The sequence below is a fragment of the Dysidea avara genome, chromosome 1 (genome assembly GCF_963678975.1).
Source record: "Dysidea avara chromosome 1, odDysAvar1.4, whole genome shotgun sequence".
Lineage (NCBI taxonomy): Eukaryota > Metazoa > Porifera > Demospongiae > Dictyoceratida > Dysideidae > Dysidea > Dysidea avara.
The window spans coordinates 52,238,018-52,261,244 of NC_089272.1; the positions used below are offsets into that span (position 1 = coordinate 52,238,018).

Below are 23,227 nucleotides of genomic sequence, written 5' to 3' on the forward strand. Positions count from 1 at the left end.
TAATTTACATTCATAAATAACTACTGTATAATAGACGATTACGGGCTCCTGTATGTATAATTAGCTACAGCTAGCTTGAATAATACAGCTATGATAGCTATGACAACATTGGTAACATTAGCTACGTACATACATGCACATTTCAAATGTACACTTATGTACATACGTACAGTACATACGTACAGTACATACAAACAGTACATACACAAAATTGTTGGCTTGCATGAGTATTATGAAGTTACTGAGTATGCCTTGAGTGATGACCCAATTCCAGCTATCAAGACAGGACAGTACCTGTTACCCCCAGAGCAGTGATGAGTGAAGCACACTGCAGGTAAGTGATGGCTGTCAGCTAGTACTGGAACACTCTGTAGCTTGTGACCATTTAGTAGTGACCACATGTTAATACTTGACTGACTTGCTACATAGGTAAATGTACAGAAGTATGTAATGATTCGAGTTTCTAGTACAGAATTTCAAAGAAAATTCAGCAAACTGAATGCTAATTTATCACCACATAAAGTATGCGGCACAAACAGTGTATAGTACAAATCAGGGTTGAAATCAAGTCACCATCACTGACCAGCAACTGACTTGCATTGTAATCTAGGTGTAGTGGTATAATTATAATAATAAATGAGCATGCGCCTAGGTGCATAGCGGGTGTTATTCAGAGTTGAGCATGTTGTCCGTACCTTAACAAATCTGGGGGCTTGCACGGGAGTCGATACATCGAAAACCAACCTCCTAATCGACATAGACGACAAAAGAAACTATTGTTGCAGCTGTCTTTGTCTTCGAGACTGTTCAGAAGTCAGTATTATCTTAGCTTTAAGTGTGGACTTCACCAAAATGTCCACGATCACTTTTAACCAACCACTCAAAGTCCTTGGTACCTGGGTAACGGTACCCACAAAGGTGTTCCATCATTATTCTGTCATTTTTGTGGTTATTTTGCTTCCTTTTGACAGGTTTTAGGTGCTATTTGTTGCATTCTATTAATATTTTGTACAAAATGTCCACTGAATTTAATCAGGAAACTTTTGTTAATGAACCTTCGCTCCAAGTTGTCCAAACTTTACACATACCTTCAACGAATTGCCACATATTTTAAACTATCAACAACCACCACAGCTAGGAAGGACAAACTTTGTAAGATGGTTATGGAATATTTAGTCAATGAAGAATTAGTTCCTGAGGAAAGCATTGAAGACTTATCTTCACGCACCGTGGATAACAGTGCATGCTAGAGCTTAAACACCTAGAATTGCAGGATCGTGAGTGGGAACAAGAAAGCCAACTAAAGCTACATGAACTTGAGATACAAGAGAAGGAATTTTCCGTCCAGCTTAATTAAGATGAAAGAATTAGAGAAGCTGTAGATACACCAACTAAATCCCCTGAAGTATCCACAGCATTTGATGTAAGCAAACACATACGGTTTTTGCCAGTTTCAAGAAAAAAAGTAGACAAGTACTTCCTCCATTTTGAGAAAGTGGCAATGAGTCTAGCATGGCCAAAGGAAGTGTGGATGGTGTTACTGCAAAGTGTACTAGCTGGCAAAACCAGGGAGGTATATTCCGTTTTAAGTGTTGAGCAAAGTTCACAGTGTGATCATGTTAAGCAGGTTGTTTTGAAAGTGAACGAACTTGTATACAGACAAAAATTTTAGGAAGTGTAGAAAGGAAGAGAAACAGACATACACAGAATCTGCCTGCACAAAGGAAGCTCTATTTGAACACTGGTGCACATCGAAAGAAGTAGCAAAGGACTATGAGAAGCTTTGTCAGATGATTTCAGTAGAATTCAAGAGTTGGTTACCAAATATCAAGACTTACATTGAAAAGCAGACAGTCTCATATGCAACTATTGCAAGCGTCAAGGTCATGTGATTTCAGAATGTTGGACTTTAGAACGGAAAAGGAATAATCCCTCTGGCGATCTATTGGTCAGAAAAGTAAACTCTCTTGCCACTCGTAGTGTCCCTCCAGTCAAGAATAGCGATGAATCACCTTCCTCAACTAATTATCATCCGTTTGTTTCTGAAGGGTATGTGTCCCTCTCAGAGGATGGAGAAACTATTGCAGTGAAGATTATACGTGATACTGAAGCCACCCAGTCACCTGTTAGTTGATAACACATTGCCACTCTCTGACCGAACCTCTATTAGAACTAGTGTACTGATACAAAGCATAGGGTTGTATGTGATCAATGCTCCACTTCACCAGATATTCCTCAAATCAGAATTAGTGTCAGGACCTGGTATAAGGCCTACTTTGCCTGTAGAAGGTATCTCTCTGATACTTGGTAACGACTTAGCAGGTGGTGAAGTTCGACCTGATCCACAGGTTATCAGCAATCCTAGCAATGTTCTGTATTTGACTTCCACTAATGAGGGGCTAGCACAGACCTTTTCAGCATGTGTTGTAACATGAGCTGCTGCACGTCGTGTTCAAACACAAGCTAGCCTAGACCCAAACAATGAGTCAATCACTCCAGATGGTAGCAATTCAGCTGTTAAACCTATTCAGACAGTGCATAGTGAATGACACACTGTGAATGGGGCTCCATCACCAGTGGATGACAGTGATTTTTCCATCTCTCGTAGACATTTGTGATCGGGAGAGCAATGATGAAATCACCCAATTATCCCAATATGTGGTTAGCAAAGCTGAAGCCAGTCATCAAGGTCAGTGTTTCAGGAGTGTTGGTGCATAAATGGCATTTACGAGATATTCCAGCTGATGAGGAATGGACAGTTGTTCACCAGATCGTGATATCAAAAAGTACTGGCCACATTTTAGAATAGACATTTCTGAATACTGCAAATCCTGTCATGTGTGCCAGATGGTCGGAAAACAATCCCTGTGGCACCTCTCAAGCCCATTCCGGCTTGCAGTAAACCATTCAATGAGACTATTATTGATTGCATTGGTCCTCTGCCCAAGACCAAATCAGGTAACCAATACCTACTTACAATTATGTGCAGATCTACACATTTTCCCGAGGCAATCATAATAAGGCTCCTCTAATTGTATAATCCCTTGTTAAGTTTTTCTGATTTGTTGGCCTGCCAACCTTGCTACAGTCAAATCAACGCTCGAATTTCATGTCCAGTGTCATGCAACAGGCCACTTATCAATTAGGGATCAAACAACATAAATCAGCAGCATACCACCCTGAGTCCCAGGGGCACTTGAACATCATCAAACTCTGAAAGACGTGATCCATGCTTACTGCTTTCAGTATGACAAACAATGGGACCAGGGAATCCATTTACTACTTTTTGCAGAATATGAAACAGTCCAGGAATCACTGGGCTTTAGCCCATTTGAATTAGTTTTCAGATGTACTGTTCGTGGGCCTCTTAAAGTATTGAAGGCTGGCTAAGAGAGGAACCCCCTACTAACTTACTAGACCAGGTATCTACTCTCCGTAACAGACTAACTGTCGCTTGTGAGTTAGCACAGAGGAACATGAAGTCAGCACAGACTAAGATGAAGAGATGGTATGACAAGAATGCCAAGCAACATCATTTTAGGGTCGGAGACAAGGTCCTTGTGTTACTACCCCATTAGAACCACCCTCTTCAGACAAGATACTCTGGTCCTTATTCAGTGGCTAACAAAGTCAATGAGGTGGACTATGTCATTAACACTCCTGATAGGTGGAAGACTCAGCATTTGTGCCATGTGAACAATGAAGCCATATGTTGAGAGATAGAGTAGTGGACAACCAGCTAAACAGCCTGTTCCAGTTCTGGTTGTTCAGAAGGGACTTGTAGATCTTGCGGAAGTGCCATCAGTATGTGACATCACAAGTGACAATACGAAACTGATGAATTCTGCTGTATTAGTTAATTTGGGAACAACGTTATGCTATCTGACCTGCTCACAGCAAATGCAGCTTTCTTCACTGATTAGGGAGTTTATTGATGCATTTCCTGATGTGCCACCTCAGATCATTCTTGTATCACACATGATGTGGGTGTTGGGGATTCCCGCCTCACCAAGCAGCACCTGTAGAGTGTAAATCCGGTAAAGCTAGAGGCTATGAAGAAGGAAATACACTACATGTTGGCAAATGATGTGATTGAACCCAGCAAGAGCCAATGGAGTTCTCTGTGTGTGCTGGTTTCAAAGGGCGATGGAAGGTACAGATTCTGTACAGATTTCCGCAAGGTGAATCTGATAACTAAGACTGACTCATACCCCATTCCCCGGGTAGAAGATTGCATTGGCAGTAGTGCAGAATATGTGAGCAATTCAATCTTTTAAAGGGATGTTGGTAAGTTCCCTTAACATCCTTAGCCAAGGAGATAACAGCATTAAGACCCCTACAGAGTTTTACCAGTACAAAGTTATGCTTTTCAGGTTGAAAAAAAATGTGCCCACAACTTTCCAATGTAGGTTCTTGAGGGCCTGGAAGGATGCAAGGGGTGTATTGATGATATTGACATTTTAGTGACACTTGGGAGCAGCACGTACAGAGAATGAAGCAGTTTTTGACATGTCTCAGATAAGCCAAGCTGACTGTCAATTTGGCCAAGAGTGAGTTTGGTCAAGCTTGTGTTATGTATTTGGGGAATGTTGTGGGTAAAGGGAGTATCAAGCCCATTCAGGCCAAGGTAGAGGCCATAACCAATTTTCCCATACCCACGAGCAGTGGCATAGCCTGGTTGGGCATGTGCCCACCCAAATTTCCGTAGGACAGTGGTGCTCACTTGCTATTGCTACTACAAACAAGAAACAAGTAGTATGCACCTCAGCAGTGCAATATTTTCATTGTAAATCAGCAGTTGATGTTGAGATAAGTTCAATAATTACATCACGTGATCCAAGTCATTTCAGTCCTTTCTGTTTAATGCACAACATCACGCCATCCAAATTTTAGGCGGGGAAAAACAGGAACATGAGAAAGGGGGATTCAGACTATTTTTCACATCCAGAATACTGAGTTGTGAGTAACAGCACAGATTCTGTTGCTGGAGAGGTTTCATAACCAAAAGTGATAGACAGAAATTAAATTCTCTGGTGTTACACAAGTCGGTTGAAGATGGATAATATTCAGAAGTGACTGAATTAAGCCATACGATTATCTTAAGAGTCAGGCTGGAGTATAAAGAGTTGTGTGCAAGTACAGGAGAACAAGACAAGGAGGTGTAATAAGTTAGTTTTCATTTCTAGCTTCTATATCATTCATGCAGTAGCATAGATTACTTAAATAAGCTGCAGGAGCAGCAGTGTAGTGTATTATTATTAGCTAGCTGGATACATATCTGCACTTTTGAAACAGTTTTTAAACCAAACGTATGTAGGGTCCACTAAGGATGGACTCGTATTTTGTACTAGTTAGTTGCATGGGGTGAAACATGTGGGTGAGTGTGCCCACCCATCCCTGAAGGTCTGGCTACACCACTGCCCACAAGCAAGAGCCAACTAATGAAATTCTTGGGGATGGTGAGTTTCTATTGCAAGTTCTGCAAGAACTTTGCAGTTGTGGCTGAGCCTCTGACAAGACTCCTTCAGAAGAAACACAGCTTTACTTGGACAGATAGTCAACAGCAAGCTTTTTGTAAGATCAAGAGGATACTCATCACTGCCCCGTGTTAGCCATGCCAGACTTCAAGAAACCATTCATCATACACGTGGACGCCAGTGATTTGGGAGAGGTAGCTGTCCTCAAGCAAGATGTGCATAAGTTAGAGCATCCAACCTGTTATTTCTCAAAGAAATTTAACTCTGTTTCCTATAGACATTTTTACTGATCACAATCCTATAGTTTTCCTTAACCGTGCAAAGAACCGGAATCAACGGTTATTGAAGTGGAGTTTGATGCCAGAAGAGTACACCCTCAATATACACCACATCCCAGGAAAGCAAAATGTCATGGCAGACAACGTTGAAACCGGGTCACTACTGCTGACCCGGATGACCCACTGACCCGGATTTGACCCGGATGTGACCCGGATTAATTAAAGCCGAGATGTGTTTCGGCTAGTCTCGGGCGAGCGAACGAGTCTACATTTTGAGCGTTCAATTCGTGTTGAGTAAATATTGCAACTTCAGCCTAGCTGTAGGTTGAAGACCAAAAAAAAAAAAAAAAAAAAAAGTCTTCACCTACTGACAATAGCTACCCCTCACCATAGATACCCTCAGTATCGTGCTACATACTGCACTTACTAACAAATAGGCGTGGCTGAGCATATGTTGGTAATGCGATAGGTGGGCGTGGCTCACGAAAGAGCTACGCGGTAGCGTTTATAAGTTCCACGTCGTCAAACTAACAATTTCGTTTCTCACGTGATCCAATCCGGGTCAGACCCGGATAAATTGTAAACCGTGTCAGACCCGGATGACCCGGATGACCCGACCCGGTTTCAACGCTGATGGCAGATGCTTTGTCAAGGGGTCTTTGAATCATTGTTGTAACTTGTAGTACTAGTAGTATTTCTAGGTCATTTTTGTGTAACGTTTTCTTTCTTTTGGTTTGTTCTGTTGTATCTAGGTTATTCTACTGACCATTCTTTCATGAGGGGGGTGATGTATAATTATAATAATAAATGCACCTAAGCGGCCATTTTTCAGAGTTGAGCACATTGTCTGTACCAATAACAAGGGTGTGTGCTAAACTTTTCATTGTGGGTACTTCAATTGGTTTTATACTAGACAGATGATAAAACATATTGGGGTGAGCCTGAACTGTCTGGTATGTGATATTTAATTGAACGTCTCTCTGTAGCCATACTCAGCTGATCATGAGAAAGGCAGTAGATGCACGCAGGAGACAATTAGCAGAGTAGTGAATTAGAACATCTAGTCAACCCTTCTTTTCAATTTACTAAGGACATACAGAATATTAACAACCTACAATACTATAAAGAAGTGTGGGGTGTCCAAGTCACCAAACTGTTGCCACAAGTACAGTAATAACACTGTATTTCATAGCATATTACAAAAGGCTTCAACACCTATTACTTCTCAATAAACGAGAAAAGGCGAACTTGTGGTGATAATTTTACAGATTTCCATATACGTATAAAATGTATGTCACTTGTAATGTTCAGGCAGTACTACACTTAGCTCCTATATTATATTAGCAACAGCAAAAGTGAATATGTATATAAACCAAACTGTAACACCTATAGGCAAGCTTATTTATCACTACGTACTCTCATATGCAAGAGTTGGCGTGGCTCCAACTAGACAACTGTAACATTTTTTTGCTGTATTGGTGCTTTCTCGATGAGTGATCATTGATAGATAAGCATCAAACAGTTGAAATACTGTAATAGAGCAGTCACATAGCTATATTTGAAATTGCATAACACTCTACTTCTTTTCTATTTTTCTTAGATCACTAGCACTGATCTATTTCTGAGCATTGCACTTCCAACTGTCACTATCCAACAAGACGTTAAATATAATCACTACACAAAATGCAATGCACAATTTTGGTCAGACAAGGATACTATACAAACCAGGTTGGAGCAAAAATGAACATGACCCAGTTGACCCGACCTAATATCAACCCTAATCCTACAATATGGCATAACTATGGATATGCCACTAACAATTTGTCGGTATTTCTGACGACAACCTAAAGCTTTGCTAATTCTCACCTGAAGTCAAAAACATTTCTTTACTATCAACATTGCTTTTAGTATAGAAGAAAGATGATTCATCCACTACTCCATGTGAAAATGGCATCACCACTCTTCTCATTCTCAGATCCCATTCTAATACCTACGTGTAGCATGAACACAATATAAACCCTAGTCAAGTGCCTTTACCTACTGTATAAAGATTCTGGTATAACTAATTTGACATAATATACACATGTTTTCCACATACTTAAAAGCACAAAAATCAGTGTGGGCCAAAATGATAGTGTGAGCTAAGGCAATACAGTGTAGGCTAAGCACCCATTTATGCATACATGTACATACAGTGCAGCCTCAGTTATCCAAACTCCTTGGGACCAGGGGTAGTCTATTAGTCTGAAAAGTCTGTAATCTGAAACTGTATAAATAACCTATAATTTTTTTTTTAATTTTAGTATTATCAACTACCCTAATAGAACAGTCACTACTCTAATAGAACAGTTATTTCTGTAGTTCAGTTAACTAAGAATCCGGATAAGTGGGGCCCGGATAACTGAGGTTCCACTGTAGCTGGATCTGCACGTGTAGTCCAGAGACTTGTACCACTACATACACACCTGTACATTCAGCTGTACACACTAACCGTTCCATTAGCTGAAGTGCTTATCAAGTAGTTCTCATCTCGTAGTACATTTAGACAGGTGACTGAATTCCCTACTCTTTTGTGAACTTGTAACATGATAGTGGGTGGAGCGTGACCCCTCAACTCCCTAATATCCCACAAGATGATCTTGCCATTTCTAGTACCACACATCACACATGGAGTCTGAAAGATATGGACAAGCACATAATTTTTATGGCACTAAATATTTACCTTTGGAGGGTGATACAATGTGTATGTACACACAGCATGCTTACTTTTACCATGCTGCAGTCCTCAAACACACTGCTTAATATGCTGATAATGTTTATGACTCAGTTCCAACGTTTAACTAATAAATTTTGCAGTTACTGAATAGATAATAATGCAAGTATTGTTACCTATGAAAAACTTATCAATTTGGTTGCATTGTAAAACATTTGATTGCCATAGTCTAATAAAACAGTTATGTCAAATACTTACTGGACTGCTCTATTAGAGTATATCAATCTTTTCTATGACATGCTATTTTTACAAGTGAGTTAGGATCTGCATGTTATATGCTAGCATGCTTCACAAGTTATGCTCTAAAATAATGAAAGCATTTCTGTCGTATGTATAGAGCCTATTGTAGATGATTATCATTCACCACTTAACTGTATTATAAATCCACATGTATCACATACCTTTGTACCAAACTGAGTACACAGTACATCACTGTCAGTAGCAAAGTACTCTGAGACTCCTGCATTTGGGTGGTCATAATAATCTTCTACCCAATCACTCACTACCCACACTTGTTTGCCTTCACCTACAACACCGTATAACTGGAATAAACTCATTGTGCTAGCAAAGGTTGGGTATCTATATAGCTAAAAAATAAATCTTGTGCAGCCAGACCTTATCTTTTGTCTTAGCTGTGTAGAAATACCTCTCTAGCTGTATACAAAATCTACAATACAACATTGACTACCATCCAATTGTGGATGACAATCAAAAACACAATTCATTTATCAGCATACTTAGCTAAAGCTAATTATGTTACCTGAGAATTGCATAGAGGACGGCTTACATGCAGTATTTTACCTGGAAGACTACAGGTTTCCATATTGTATGTGCTTACTGGAATGTGTCTGTATACCAGGTTATCCAGAATTATTGACCTGTACAATGCTGTTTTATCCTTCATAAAAAGTTGGCTTAGGCCACATAACCTTAACTATTAGTTTCTCATCCCCGCCCGCATTGCCGTTTTTCTTACCTCATCAAGGATTTTTTTGCACCACTGGTGGCTTAGTGCAGCCATCCAGCACCTTTTAAAAGTTGGCACCTTGCTAGAGCAGTCTAAGAAAACTGTATTCTCAGTCATTTTAACTAGCTAATTCAGCTATTACTTAAATATTAGTTTCTCACTAAAAATAAAATAAAAATCCGCCCTCCCACACTGCTATTTTGAGTGCAGGAGGATGAGAAACTAATAATTAAATTTATGTGGCCTTAGGTTAAAGGATGTAATTGCAGTACTTGTGGATTTGGGACCTACGTAGATAGGTGTGGGTCTACCTACAAATCAGGGTTATCCATAAAGTTGGGGGGGGGGGGGGGGAGGAGGATTTCACTGTACTTAAAAATAATCAGTCTTACTAACCAAACGCCATCAAATTCATCCTTGGATTCCATGAGAAACCAAAGCATTCATCTATTGAGTATTCATGACATTCACCACCACCATCATTATCAAACAACCGGTGAATTGTTGCACCTGCAAATCTAGAGTTTGGTTGGGTACGTATTGATGAAAAGCTAGTTACAAAAGTTAAGTGTAAATACCATTAGAAAAGTAAGGATCGAGTACTTTAATTGATAAAAAGCAATGTTACAGTGGTCCCTCCATTATCCGAACTTATTGGGCCCCAGATGTGTTCAGATAATGGAACTTTCAGATAAACGAAACCCATTCAGAGCTCAGTTAAATACTCTAATAGACTATACAATTTAGGCAGAATACTCTAATAGAACAGTCACTTCCATAGTTTGGATAACTAAGGACCACTGTAACTATAGCACAAACCCAATGAAGACATGATAAAATGAAACAAGCAACATAAATAGGACAACGTGTGTAAAACAAAGCAACATGTATGTAATATCATGCACAAAGTAGCTTGTCAAAGTGTGTGTGTGTGTGCGTGTGTGTGTGCGTGTGTGCGTGTGTGTGTGTGTGTACGTGTGTGTGTGTGTGTGTGTGTGTGTGTGTGTGTGTGTGTGTGTGTGTGTGTGTGTGTGTGTGTGTGTGTGTGTGTGTGTGTGTGTGTGTGTGTGTGTGTATCACTAATAAGGAAAGCAAGGTATTTAAAATGTTGATTAGTTTGCCTTTCCACCAAGACAAGGAGATCAGAAATATGTTTATTGTTATATACTTGCTGGAGAAAGGTATTAACAATTTTTTTACAAAACTTCATGCACGAAGTTCTTCACACAGCATGGGTTGCTGGATCAAAAATTCTACACATCAGTGAGGTCACTGCAAAACCCTATATTTGGAGATATCCAGACAAACATGCACTGTCCTTAGTGTATGAAGAGGCAGGATTGATTGCCATGTTGTAAATGGATCTCACCTTCAGCTATATATCAGCAAATCCCAAGCAGCCATCGTATAAGTAAACAACTACAGAGCATTCACCCCATTTGTTCTATACACTGGTATATGATTGATTGTGGTTTTAATGATTATGGGCTAATAGCCCTCAGAACACTATTCACACGTCATTATGGTTCAACACATAATGTTGCAACTTACAATTATGTTTTGTTTTTTTTACTCTTTAGTACTACTGTATTATGAACTCTTGGTACTACATTAAGGCTATAAGTACTTAGATTTTCAATGTGAAGATCTTGTTTAGTTGCACGATGCTGTGGCTAATTACGCATCCACGCATCACCCAAACAATTTTAGTGATCATTTATCAATAAATATTTTGTAACTACACTCAGCCTTGCAAAGAAACTGATACTGAATCCCACAACGCAATGCTCCATGTCACTCAATATGGAGTTTAACTATTTTGTATCTTTGAACTGGTTGGGCATCAAAGCCATGAGCAAACTGCATTCCCTTGATATGGCCTGGGAAATATGAGAGTTGAACTCCAAGTAGCGCCTATCAATGCCCACGCTAAAATGGTATATATAGGAAGTTACATAATACTACTTGTATAACCATACTACAGAGTACATACATACCTATGTGTATATATGTAGAGTATGTATGGTGCTTTGCATGATTATTACAGTGAAGGATACGCTAACATGTCTTCTTCTCCTCCACATAAAAATTTCATATCAGTTACACCCTAGAAATGAATGCACGTCTATAACTTTTTAAATACTCTAATAGAACAGTCATTTCCAATTTCAGATAAATGAGGGTACACTAACTGAGGGTCTACTGCAATGAAGAGTTTGACATTGTTGATGCTATTAAAAGCTTGTCATATCACACTGTTTTAATCTGAACTGACTTGCACATTTAATATTAAATACTCTTTTACAACACAAATCAAATAACATGGGGATTTGTATAGGATATACTTGGTTTACAAGATGTGTGATGTTTATGGTACACCTTTATGACAGAGGACTTGACCACTTGAAAAAGATCAAAATTTTATACCATCCAAAATCATATTCAAATGTTTATAAATCTTCACAAAATTATCCATTTTAGCTCTAGCTAGTACTATATACACTAATGCACACACCTCCAAGCGTCCTGTAAACCCTAGTGGGTTTCTTCTCTCAATAGATAAAACAGGATTAGATGCTTCCCATGAATTAGTGCAAAGGTCGAAGGTGTATAAACTACAGAACACAACAAACATACACAATATTATGTGTGTGACATGTCACTTCATGAACTCACGTACAAGTCCCTCGATTCATGGCTAACACAAACAGCGATGATTTCGTTTGTTGGATGAATCTGTGAACACAAAAGTACACATAGTGCTAAGTAAAACACACAACTTAGTGATTAAGTATTCAAGGTTGATCTCAAAACACCACAGACCCCTTGTTTTTCTCTATAAATGTACTGTAAGTATTTGATGTACTTTACAATGATTTTTGTAAAGTGTACAAAAGAAGGCACTCTAAATCTAGGCCCCAGGAAAGAGATAATAAAGAATATAAGTGCAGGCGTAATGCATAATAAAGTTGTTAATGTGTGTAAAAATATTTCCACTTGTACGTTAGCATGAAATTTGTCCTTTTGTTCTTCTTGTTTAACAACCTTAACATGTGTCGTGATCTAAAAGTAGCCACAGCTCAAATTACAGTGCACAAAAAAGTAACAAAGAAGTTGTTAAGTGATGCAGGCTTTTTGTCTGTTGCTAGGTTACCTAACACCAATAGGAGCAAAGCATAACCTTATATCAACAGCTTATGATTTACAGTCTGATTCAATTAGTAAATACAACACAACAGGGTACATAGTTCACATAATGTTCGTAATGCCTATGTAACAATCTCGCAAAGCCTTGCACCTAACGAATGTGTGCAAACCACCACAACTTTTGTTACTTTTTTGTGCAGTGTACCATAATCATAACGACCATAATAACTTGAACCCATGTTGTTAGTAGTACTGAATATTAGGCCTAGAGTTTATTACAACAACAAACTAGTGTGACCACTCACTGCAATGTGTTTGATGACACAATGGTTGAAATCATAAAGTTGAACAGAAGAGTTTAACAGGCCAGGAATACCAGAGTACATTAGCCTGCAATAACAAACATCACGTAAAGTCTGCAAAAGCAATACCAACAGACACAGCATATCAGTGTAACACAGCATATCAGTGTAACACAGCATATCAGTGTAACACAGCACATCAGTGTAACACACCAACCAATACAACACATGACCCTTAGATATACGCGCACCATTACCAATATTATTGGTATCAGTCAGTTTTGGTAATATCATAATATTATCTGTATCGGTTATGGTATAAACGATTGAGACCAAAACTGATACTATTTATGATTTCTTTTAAGATGGTGGCATGTGCAGCAAGTTGAATGGACTATTACAGAAAAATATAATCGATAATTTCCTTAAAAGAAGCCAGTGATTATGATTATTAGAACAGTTGATTTGAGTAGTAAGTCATGAAACAATTATTGAAGCCATATACGTGATAATTGCAATTGATAGCAACAAAACCAACAACCAGTACTATAAGTCATTAGGAATTAAGGTAGCTGCCACATTGGAAATATTAGTCGTTTCTTGTAAATAATGCGTCTATGACAAAGCATTGCCATTGGCAGATTGGCTATTTCTCATCTAAATGTACTGGGATCAGATCAGCCGGTAAAAAGTGGTAATAATACATCACCAATGACACTGTGGATCTCAGATATCTGAACACTTTTGTTCCTACAGTTATCCAAGTGTTCAGATAAGTGAAATTGTTTGGATAACGATGTATATACAGAGCTTTGTTCAATCACTCTAATAGAGTGCACACTAATGACAAAGTATTGTAATACAACAGTCACTTTTGACATTCAGGTAATCAGTTGCTCGAATAACTGAGGTTAGAATATCGGGTACCCACTGTACATGATTATATTAACCAACACATATGTACAGCTGTATGACACCAAAACTATACTATACAGTAAATACAGTATGTACTAAATACTTGGTAAGCGTGTGATGATGCAATATCCAGTCCAGTCAATTACACAAGATAAATAAATATTTGACTATACAATAACACATTGTAGCAAATAATAAAGTAAAATTTTACATTAACTTCACACATCATAATGCATACATAGACTAGTAGCAGTACAATATACCATGTATGAAGCAGCTAGGACTGTGTAATTACAGAATCATCTAAACCTACAGCAGGGGGTACTACGACAACTGACAGGATATGTTGCATGATGAGTACATGAAAAATTGTAATTTCTTATACAATATATCCTTAGGGGGCAAAATTAAAGCAATTAACTACTCTAATAGAGCAATCATACGGCATTTGATAACAAGGGGAAATATTGAAGTCCCCTCCACACACACGTCCGTGCACACACACGCACGCATGCACACACACCCACACACACACACACACACACACACACACACACACACACACACACACACACACACACACACACACACACACACACACACACACACACACACACACACACACACACACACACACACACACACACACACACACACACACACACACACACACACACAAACACACACTACACACACGCGTACTACACACGCGCAATACACACAGACACACATACATGCACACACACAACACACTACACACACACATACATTACACACATGCTATACACATACACACACACAACACACATGTGCACTACACACACGCAATACACACACTACACACACGCACGCACGCACGCACACACACAGAAACATACACACGCACACACACACACACTAACACGCACGCACACTAGGTTCTTTCCATACCTTCTTGACTGTGATACCCCATATTCTCTGTACTGAAGTAATTCATTTATACTACTACAATTACCAACAGCAGTAAGTTGACATAGTCTTTCAGTAAGTCGACTTCCCAATGAGTTTTGAGTATGAGTACTAGATTGTGAAGAAGTGAATTTGGAGTAAGTCTTCCTTCTCTTGCTACTGGTACTATTTGACTTGACTGGAGATCGCTTACTGACTGATGGTTTCACTAGAGATGACATGGAGGGATTATTAGTGATGCGGTAGTAACGATTCTTGTCTGGGTCATACCAGTAACCAGGTATATCTATAGGTTACAATGGTACATAACACATAGTTGTATCACTACATGACATAACATATGTATTGTAGCAGTGGTGATTGTGTACCAAAATTTCCCAGCTTCAATACACAGATAATAGGCAGGCACTTAGTACACAAGATGTCACGGTTAGTTTAATTTCACCACACGATCAAGTCAGATAAAACTTGCAGATATTCAAGACAACATTAAAAATTGACAGGGGAGAATTTCTGTACATGAAAGTTTACTAGGAAAAGCAAATAACAGCTGGACTTTTCCTAATCAGTGGATACGACTAATCAACAACTTTACAAACTGGTCATTGATCTGGTCATACTGTGCCTCCCTTTATGGTGTTGTCATGACTCGTATTCTATAATCAAATACTTACAATTTGGTGTAGCTACAAAATTGATGCAGACAGTGACAGGATACAAAGAATCACAAACAATGATGGCCTTGCAACTGATCAAATACATACACCCATACAAAATGCATTACAGCAACTTTAGTATAATCATATGACATACACGTGGGTGCATTCTGTCAGCGCAGGTAGCTCTAATACGTTGCTAGCATATGCAAAACTTGTAATTGTGGGTTTCAGAAATTGCCTAGCTGATCACTGAGTTACCTGAAGTTTTGGATGGTGCAATAACCCAGCTATGAGTATATGTACAAAGTGCCGACCACACTACACTCTCACCCATATTAGATGTGCTACATTCACCAATGTCGGAACGGATATTTCCGTAATACTGCCAGGAAACCTGAATCTTCCACTCACGCTTTGCGTAGCGTTAATTAGAAAAAGATGGATGCAATAGACTTGACGGTTCACATTCACCCGGTGGCTTTGTTCACGATTGTAGGAGGATATGAGAGGCGTCCAGATACAGAAGCAAGGAGGGATGCGCCCAAAACGCCCCAAAAGCGAATCATAGGAACTGTATTGGGTTCTCGCGAACGTAACATCTTAGAGGTCAAGACCGCATTTACGGTTCCCCATAATGAAACTGCAGACGAGGTGTGTACTTTGTGTGCTGTTGTTCATGTGATTTGTGCTACAGTAATGAAGGATGGTAATTTTTAAAATTATCCTCGTGTTTCTCCAGAAATCTGGATCTATCCTAGGTTTTGTCTTCATCATTGGACAGGAATGTGTTCATCCCAAATAATAGCATATTGATTACAAGCACATCACTACTATTTAGCTGCTTTTGGAGTATATGTATCATTTGAACGAGTTTAACTGTTATATGACTATGACAAATTGTGCAAAATTGTTGTGCTGTACTAATCCTGCTCAGTTGACTTCAAACGCATGAGCTATGTGCATGTTTGTGATGTCAATCATCAAATGTAAACAATGTGAACTGTACCACCCTACCCAATGATGATTGATAAAGGGATTAAAGGTATACTGGTCCCAAGAAATTAGGGCGCATTTGCAATGATTTCCCTTGCAGTTATATTCCAAACAATATTTGGGACATAATCCACTAGTGGTGTATTCCAAGTACAAAAAGCACTTGTACGATAAAAGCATTTGGGTTTGGTCTCGAGCCTATTATAGCACTCAGCTTCACCCTCATGCTATATTATAGTCTCTCGCCCATGCCCTCGTGCTTTTATTTCCACATTGTATGCACGGCGGTGCTTTAACTAGTATAAGCTGTCGAATCTACAATGTACGTACAGGTATAACACTTTCTTTACTATCACTCAACTTGGAGAACACTTTAACACCTGTACTAAAAAAAGAAAAAACTTTACACTTTAACATAATAAATGTGTCAATTATCCTCCTATGAATTTGACCCCTATGGGCGTGTCCATTTCGCTACTAGTGTATCTTGCTATGAAATGTGTAATGTAGGGGTGGGCGATATTGATCAATATCATATCACGGATAAATATTGTGGTGTTACTAAATACCCACTAAATATGTATAAGCTTCCATTGTATCAATAGTCTCATTGTAGACTATGCAGTACTTAGTCTTCAAGTGGGAAAACAAATTGGAGGCGTTAGCCAACAAACGTTTTAGACAGAGGTAACAAATATCACTCTCATATTTGACTGGTCTCCCATTAGTACCTTACTAGTAGTCCTATGCTACACTCTTTGGTAACAAGTTCTGCTATAATGCTGTTAAACAATTTGAAAACCTTAATAATTTGCTAATATTCTCCTGATATTCTCGGTATGTGGTATTACTAAATGTTACGTATTAATTTAGTGATTCGGTTTTAAAAAATATTGTACAACAACTAAAAACCAGTATATTGCTCACCCCTACCCTAACGCAATACAGAACTTTTATAACTACAGGGTAGGCAAGTTGTGGGTAAGTTATGATGGCATGCCGCCAATGGAGTTAAGTAGGTTTGAAAGTGTGGTGTATTAGAGACTGAGCGGTATTGTTTATTAGCACACACTGCCTGTTTGTTATCTCTTATTACTCCTATACAGGTACAAGTTGATATGGAGTTTGCCCAAGGCATGTTTGAGCTACATAAAAAAGTGAAACACTCAGATATTATTTTAGGATGGTAAGGGAGTAGTGATGTAGTAACGTGTGGTGGGGACTAACTGAATAGTGTATCCATAGTCAAGCTTCTCAGAAAGGATTATAAAACCAGGACACTTGTCTGTGATGGTCTCATTTTTATTATTAGTGTGCGTATATGTTTAAATTGACCCCTGAAATCAGGCCACCTCACCAATAATTCTGTGAATTGGAATAGGTGGGTTTTACACTGTTGTATAAAACTTTTGATGGAAGATACTTGTTTCCCAACTGCAGTTTTACTTAGTGTACTAATGATTGCAGCCTTGTTCTGTCATTTTGTGCAAGTCACATAACGTCCCATCAGTTAGTATTTTAGTTTTGTGTGTGTGTGTATTGTATGAGTAGAAGTTTTTGAAGCTAGGGAAAATGTAAAATATTTTGGTGAGGTGTGGACGGTTTTACATAAAAGTGGCTACTTAATTTTCTTTTCATATTCAAACATTGTTCAATGCTATGATGTAGAGGTGTGATATACACTGTACAGTGAAAGGGGTCTATTTATTTTGCACGTTCATTTCCTGTTTTACAGGTTTGCGACAGGTTTAGAAATTACGGAACATTCTAAACTCATCCATGATTATTACAACCGTATTTCTGATGGTCCTGCAATCCATGTTACCGTGGATACCACAATACAAAATGGCCGCATGGAAATCAACAGCTACATCGGGTGAGTTATTGACAATAATGAATCTCTTTGTAATGGACATGCCACACTTGGCAACCAGACCATTTTAGAACGTTTTTCTTTATTCTAAACCTTTTGCCTTTCTCCGAATGTGTATAATGATTGTATATTTGTACAGTGGAACCTCTCCATAATATAGTCACAACCTGTTACCAATCACTAAATCTAGGTGTCCTGCATAAATTGGTGCAATGCTGTTTTGGTTAACTACACAGGTGTCATTTTACATAATTTAATATCAGCTTGTAACTTTAGTGTTTGTAAAAGGAAAACTGGGTGTACACCGTCTGCTTACAAAGACACTTGTATAATAATGATATCTCTCTAAACCAGTGCTGCAGCTTTAAATATTTCCCTATTCAAAGTTTTTAAACCAGGCGCACGGCTGTGGGCACGCGCCTGGTTTACTGAAATTGTTTTCGTAAAAGTGTGTATGTGTACCTATCTACCTATGTTTGTCCGTACACACTCACCTGAGTAAAATCATTAAATAATGGTAAAAGCAGCTTTTACGTAAGAAGTGAAATGAAGTTTGTATTAAACTTCTGCGCAGGTGAACTTTGCTCTGAGGTGGTTTCTTTTTGGGGGACTGAAATACGGGTGTGGCGACTTTGCTCAGACTACCTTCCCCTTGAGGTTTTCAGGCATTTAGCAACTGAAAAACAACGATGCAGGCCTCGTACACTACCAGGAATAGCCTATCGCTTCGAGTTGAAAGGGGGGGCGTATCTCTTACGTACGCGAAAGAAAATGAAGAGCAGCTTTGAGGTTTTGTCAAGAGAATTTGTGGGAAGAAACACATTAGTCACACTATAAAACAGTTTAGAAGATACTTCTGTGCGTAATATGTTGGTAAAAGTGGTTTGTGTATCAAACGCTTCCTTAGCAGTGCATAGCAACATAATTGAACGAATTACGAATATTTCATGAATTACGAAATACAAGAATTAGCTAATAATATTATTGCACAACCCAAAACTACCCTATTGTAAAGTAGTAATACATAGTTGGTTAATTCATAGCATATACTGTCTATAGTTAATTCCAGATGAGTTAGCTAGCTGCATGGCACCTGGTTTTTAGAAGTAGCACAACATCAACTCGTTGCATTAATTAATATAAATTGCATACCTGTCTAATGCTAACCAGCTTAGCAAGGTCATGGTTCTACTTATGCGCAGGTTTTGCTGTATTATGATACTGACACTTAACAATACTTTTCCCTCTCATTTCAGTTCCCGTGTTGGCGTTCCTGGCAAATCTGATGGTGTGATTTTTACTCCAGTCAAAACAGAGATTGTGAGCTTTGCACCAGAGTTGGTCGGAGGTGAGGAATTATTTAGAAAGCAACTGTTCATCAAACAGATGTTTCCCTTTACATGTACTAGTTAACTAGTTTATGTATCTGTGTACATGTGCTAACCTCTTCTCTGAGAAGTGTAAACTGTCCATGCTCACTGTAAAAACCCTCTCCCATCAGTAATTCCAACTTTAGAACATCTAGTGTCTACTCAGTATAAGGGTGTGTTGTATTAGGTGTATTGTACCAGTCCTGATATTGTGTTGAAGTGAAACCTCGTATAAAGTGTCGGTTGTGAGTACAGCTATGGCCAAGGTGGTCTTACTAATGAGGTTATAAGTACACCTTAGGACCTACTTGACATGGTCACAAAATGAGGTGGTTTGTCATGAAGTAGGCTAGCTTGTTTGGGACTTTCTTGACACAGTTACTAAAAAGGCGGTCCTATTAATGAGGTCATGAAGTATAGCTTAGCTCTTGTTTAGGACTTTCTTGAGGTGATCTTATTAATGAGTTTCCACTTTTGCTAATGTAACCATAGGTGATGTGTGAAGTATTGTGCACCAAGACAGTATATGAATTCAAGGGATGAATTTTTGCAAAAAAAAAAGCACATTTCTTTTTTTTTATTCTGAAAAGTCCAGAAAACAATACATCTTGCTTTTGCCACAATTAAATGTGATACAGATAGCCTCAAACACATTCCCAACTGCGTATATTTCATGAAGCTGCATGGACATCAGTACAACTTTGCTTTGCAAAATTCACAAAAAGCTTGTCCCTTGCCTTTACAGTACTGTATGTAACATGGTTTGATCTCCAGCCTTTTCTTGAAATTGTACACACGTACAGAATCGATATTACGGCAACAGCCTATACATTTACACAACCCCAAGAAGTTTAATTTTTGTGCTCCTTTTAATTACAAGTACTGTGGAAGTAATGTGTATTATTAAAGTTGTACATCTTGTGTTGTTAGTAAAATATCTACAGTTGACAAAGCAGTCTGATGCACAGTCAGTTGAGATCATGAAGGACTTGAACCACATTGAGATCGCATCAACACAAATGGAACAACATTTAACGGAGATCATCGCTTATGTCGAAGATGTGATAGTAAGTGAAGACACTCTATTATCCTGTACTATGTGTATGGAGTACATAACATGATTGTTCTAACTAATGCCCACTTATTAAATATCTGGGGACAAATGATTAAATGCAAGGGGAGGTCTCTTTCAAGACTACGTACTTCCTCTATTACAAAGACAGTAGCAATAAAGACGATGGTCCTCACCAGCTGGCATCCTTCAAAAATTAGTTACCTACATACAGGTTCATGTATACATTACTATCTTGTAAACAATTGGGCAAGGCTAATTATCTGTTGGAAAGGTTATACCAATATACAGTGAATGTGTTAAATAACTAATTGCTGTTCCTTGTGTCTAGTGACTAGTAGAGAGGGCATATCTCTGTTTGGTAGTGAAGTTTGAAGTTTATCGTATAACAACTTTATTGATAGTTTTTGCTACTGTCGTACTAAACACGTGGCGTAGAATGAATTAAAGCACACTATGCCAACCTTATATACCCCCTATGTCACGTGAGGTGTGATGCCGACCCATCATGTATTCTTGTGGAAGCTTATTTTCTGTGTAATTCACTATGTTCAACCACCAGAAAATTAGTGCTGTCAACCTGCAGAATTTATTAAAACCAGTTATTGGAAGGTGAATAACCAGTTATTGTCAGTAAAGTAGCAGACATCATGGTACTTGGAAGCCTTAGGGTGGTACCAAAGTGACTAACAACATCCTGCCTTACAATAACAGTTATTACAATCACATATTTACACATGCTTTGAGGTTATCTTATTAAATTGGCTTGCAAGATATTATCAGTTAATAACCAGTTTTTCCATACTGGTTCACAACACTACATCTCCTACACCATACCCTGGCTACACCATACCCTGGCTACACCATACCTTGGCTACACCATACCCTGGCTACACCATACCCTGGCTACACCATACCCTGGCTACACCATACCCTGGCTACACCATACCCTGGCTACACCATACCCTGGCTACACCATACCCTGACTACACCATACACCCCAGTACACATGCATATTCTCTCTCACCCAATGGGTTTGTGTCACCACAGCGGTTGGCTATTGATACACTAGGGCTACAAAGAATGTGTTACTCATTGAAGATATGATCCAATTTTTCTTGAGACCTCCAATCAATTCTCTAGACTATCCTTCACATACCCATCTTTAGCATTCTCACTTTTCCATCTCCCATGCCTTTTGAAAATACGGTCTGGTACATTTGCATTAGCTGCAGCAGTGGCACCCCTTGACCTCTTAATGTGAAGGCTGAACTCTTGGGCTGGGAAACCAAGACTTTCCAACTTCTTAAGATATTGACTGTGTAAGCAGGTGAAACTTATCCTTCCAGATTCTTACAGTTTCTCTGTTTTTTGGATTCAGATATCTGCCATCACTTGTTGTCATTCTCACTCTCCATAGGTAACATTCAAACATAGCAGCAGGACAGATCCGGGACCATGTTCTGGCGGTAACCACCTCATCGCATTGCCTCAACTGGTCGTTCTTGCTGTGCCTGATTCGAATTGACATGATCTCCCCGTTGATAGCAACATCAACCGGTGTGAGATATACCAGCTCACTGAACCTTAGAAATCCAGCATACCCAGAACACATGCGGTTGCAAACCTCAAATCTGACAAGGAACCTGATTGCTCAATATCTCTAACAACTACCTCGATCATCTCAATGGTCATTGGCTCTTTTTTCACCACTGACTCAGCTAAAGAATGCTGTAGGCCTAACAAATCACCAGGGGGTGGGTTGCTGGTGACGCTAATACTGATATAGAGACAACGCATTGCAGGCTTCTTCTGCTGCTAACTTTGATCCTGATTGCTCACTGATGAACTGAAGATACAATGCAAATTCATGCGACTTGGCTGGAATGGGTGGCAACTTGTGCTCCACTGCCCAGGTTATCCATCTCCTGAAAGCACCACAGTACTTTTTAACGGTGCTGTCTGCACGGCTGTGCATTATCATGCGTGGCAGCCTGCTGGAAAGATCCTTTAGTTCCGGGTCCTCTAGGTCTTTCATGAGTAACATGTCCTAGCATACCTACAGAACAAACACCATGCACATGTAGTAAGTTATTCAGCTCAAGCAGATACTGGCTGCAGGCTGAATTCTTGTGTTATGGGCCATGACACTGTGTGACCAGTACAACCCTGGGACTGCAGCCGACACAGCATGCTTTACTGACATGAGACCGACCCAGCATACATCTCTAAGCTGTGACCGACACAGCATAAGCCTCTGAGCTGTAACAACACAGCATATACCTCTAAACTGTGACTAACACAACATAAGCTTCTGAGCTGTGACCAACACAGCATATACCTCTAAGCTGTGACCAACACAGCATATACCTCTAAACTGTGACCAACACAAGATATACCTCTAAACTGTGACCAACAAATAGGCCTCTGAGCTGTGACCAACACAGCATATA

General features: G+C 39.1%; 2 protein-coding genes across 4 annotated transcripts in view; one reads left to right on the forward strand and one right to left on the reverse strand.

The window, feature by feature from the left end:
• Window positions 1–15,904, reverse strand: LOC136268402 (DDB1- and CUL4-associated factor 4-like protein 1). 3 transcript variants are annotated; one of them, XM_066063745.1, is made up of 11 exons: window positions 15,797–15,904; window positions 14,790–15,093; window positions 12,948–13,032; window positions 12,176–12,231; window positions 12,011–12,110; window positions 11,553–11,602; window positions 9,892–10,046; window positions 8,930–9,054; window positions 8,247–8,429; window positions 7,622–7,745; window positions 1–421 (listed from the first exon to the last, which is right to left on the reverse strand). In XM_066063745.1, exons 1-11 carry the CDS (start codon window positions 15,798–15,800, stop codon window positions 231–233), a joined length of 1,377 nt encoding a protein of 458 aa, XP_065919817.1. In that variant the 5' UTR covers window positions 15,801–15,904; the 3' UTR covers window positions 1–230. The 3 variants fall into 3 exon arrangements, with proteins under 3 accessions (XP_065919817.1, XP_065919810.1, XP_065919825.1); XM_066063738.1 differs by having other exon boundaries at window positions 15,725–15,881; XM_066063753.1 differs by lacking the exon at window positions 15,797–15,904 and adding an exon at window positions 15,621–15,673.
• The window catches only part of LOC136268423 (eukaryotic translation initiation factor 3 subunit F-like), an 18,281-nt gene continuing 10,897 nt past the window's right edge, over window positions 15,844–23,227 (forward strand). The window contains exons 1-5 of the mRNA XM_066063765.1: window positions 15,844–16,117; window positions 17,566–17,645; window positions 18,195–18,335; window positions 19,589–19,680; window positions 20,633–20,769. Coding sequence (XP_065919837.1) covers window positions 15,905–16,117; window positions 17,566–17,645; window positions 18,195–18,335; window positions 19,589–19,680; window positions 20,633–20,769 — 663 coding nt within the window. The 5' untranslated portion in view covers window positions 15,844–15,904. The remainder of the gene's footprint in view (window positions 16,118–17,565; window positions 17,646–18,194; window positions 18,336–19,588; window positions 19,681–20,632; window positions 20,770–23,227) is intronic.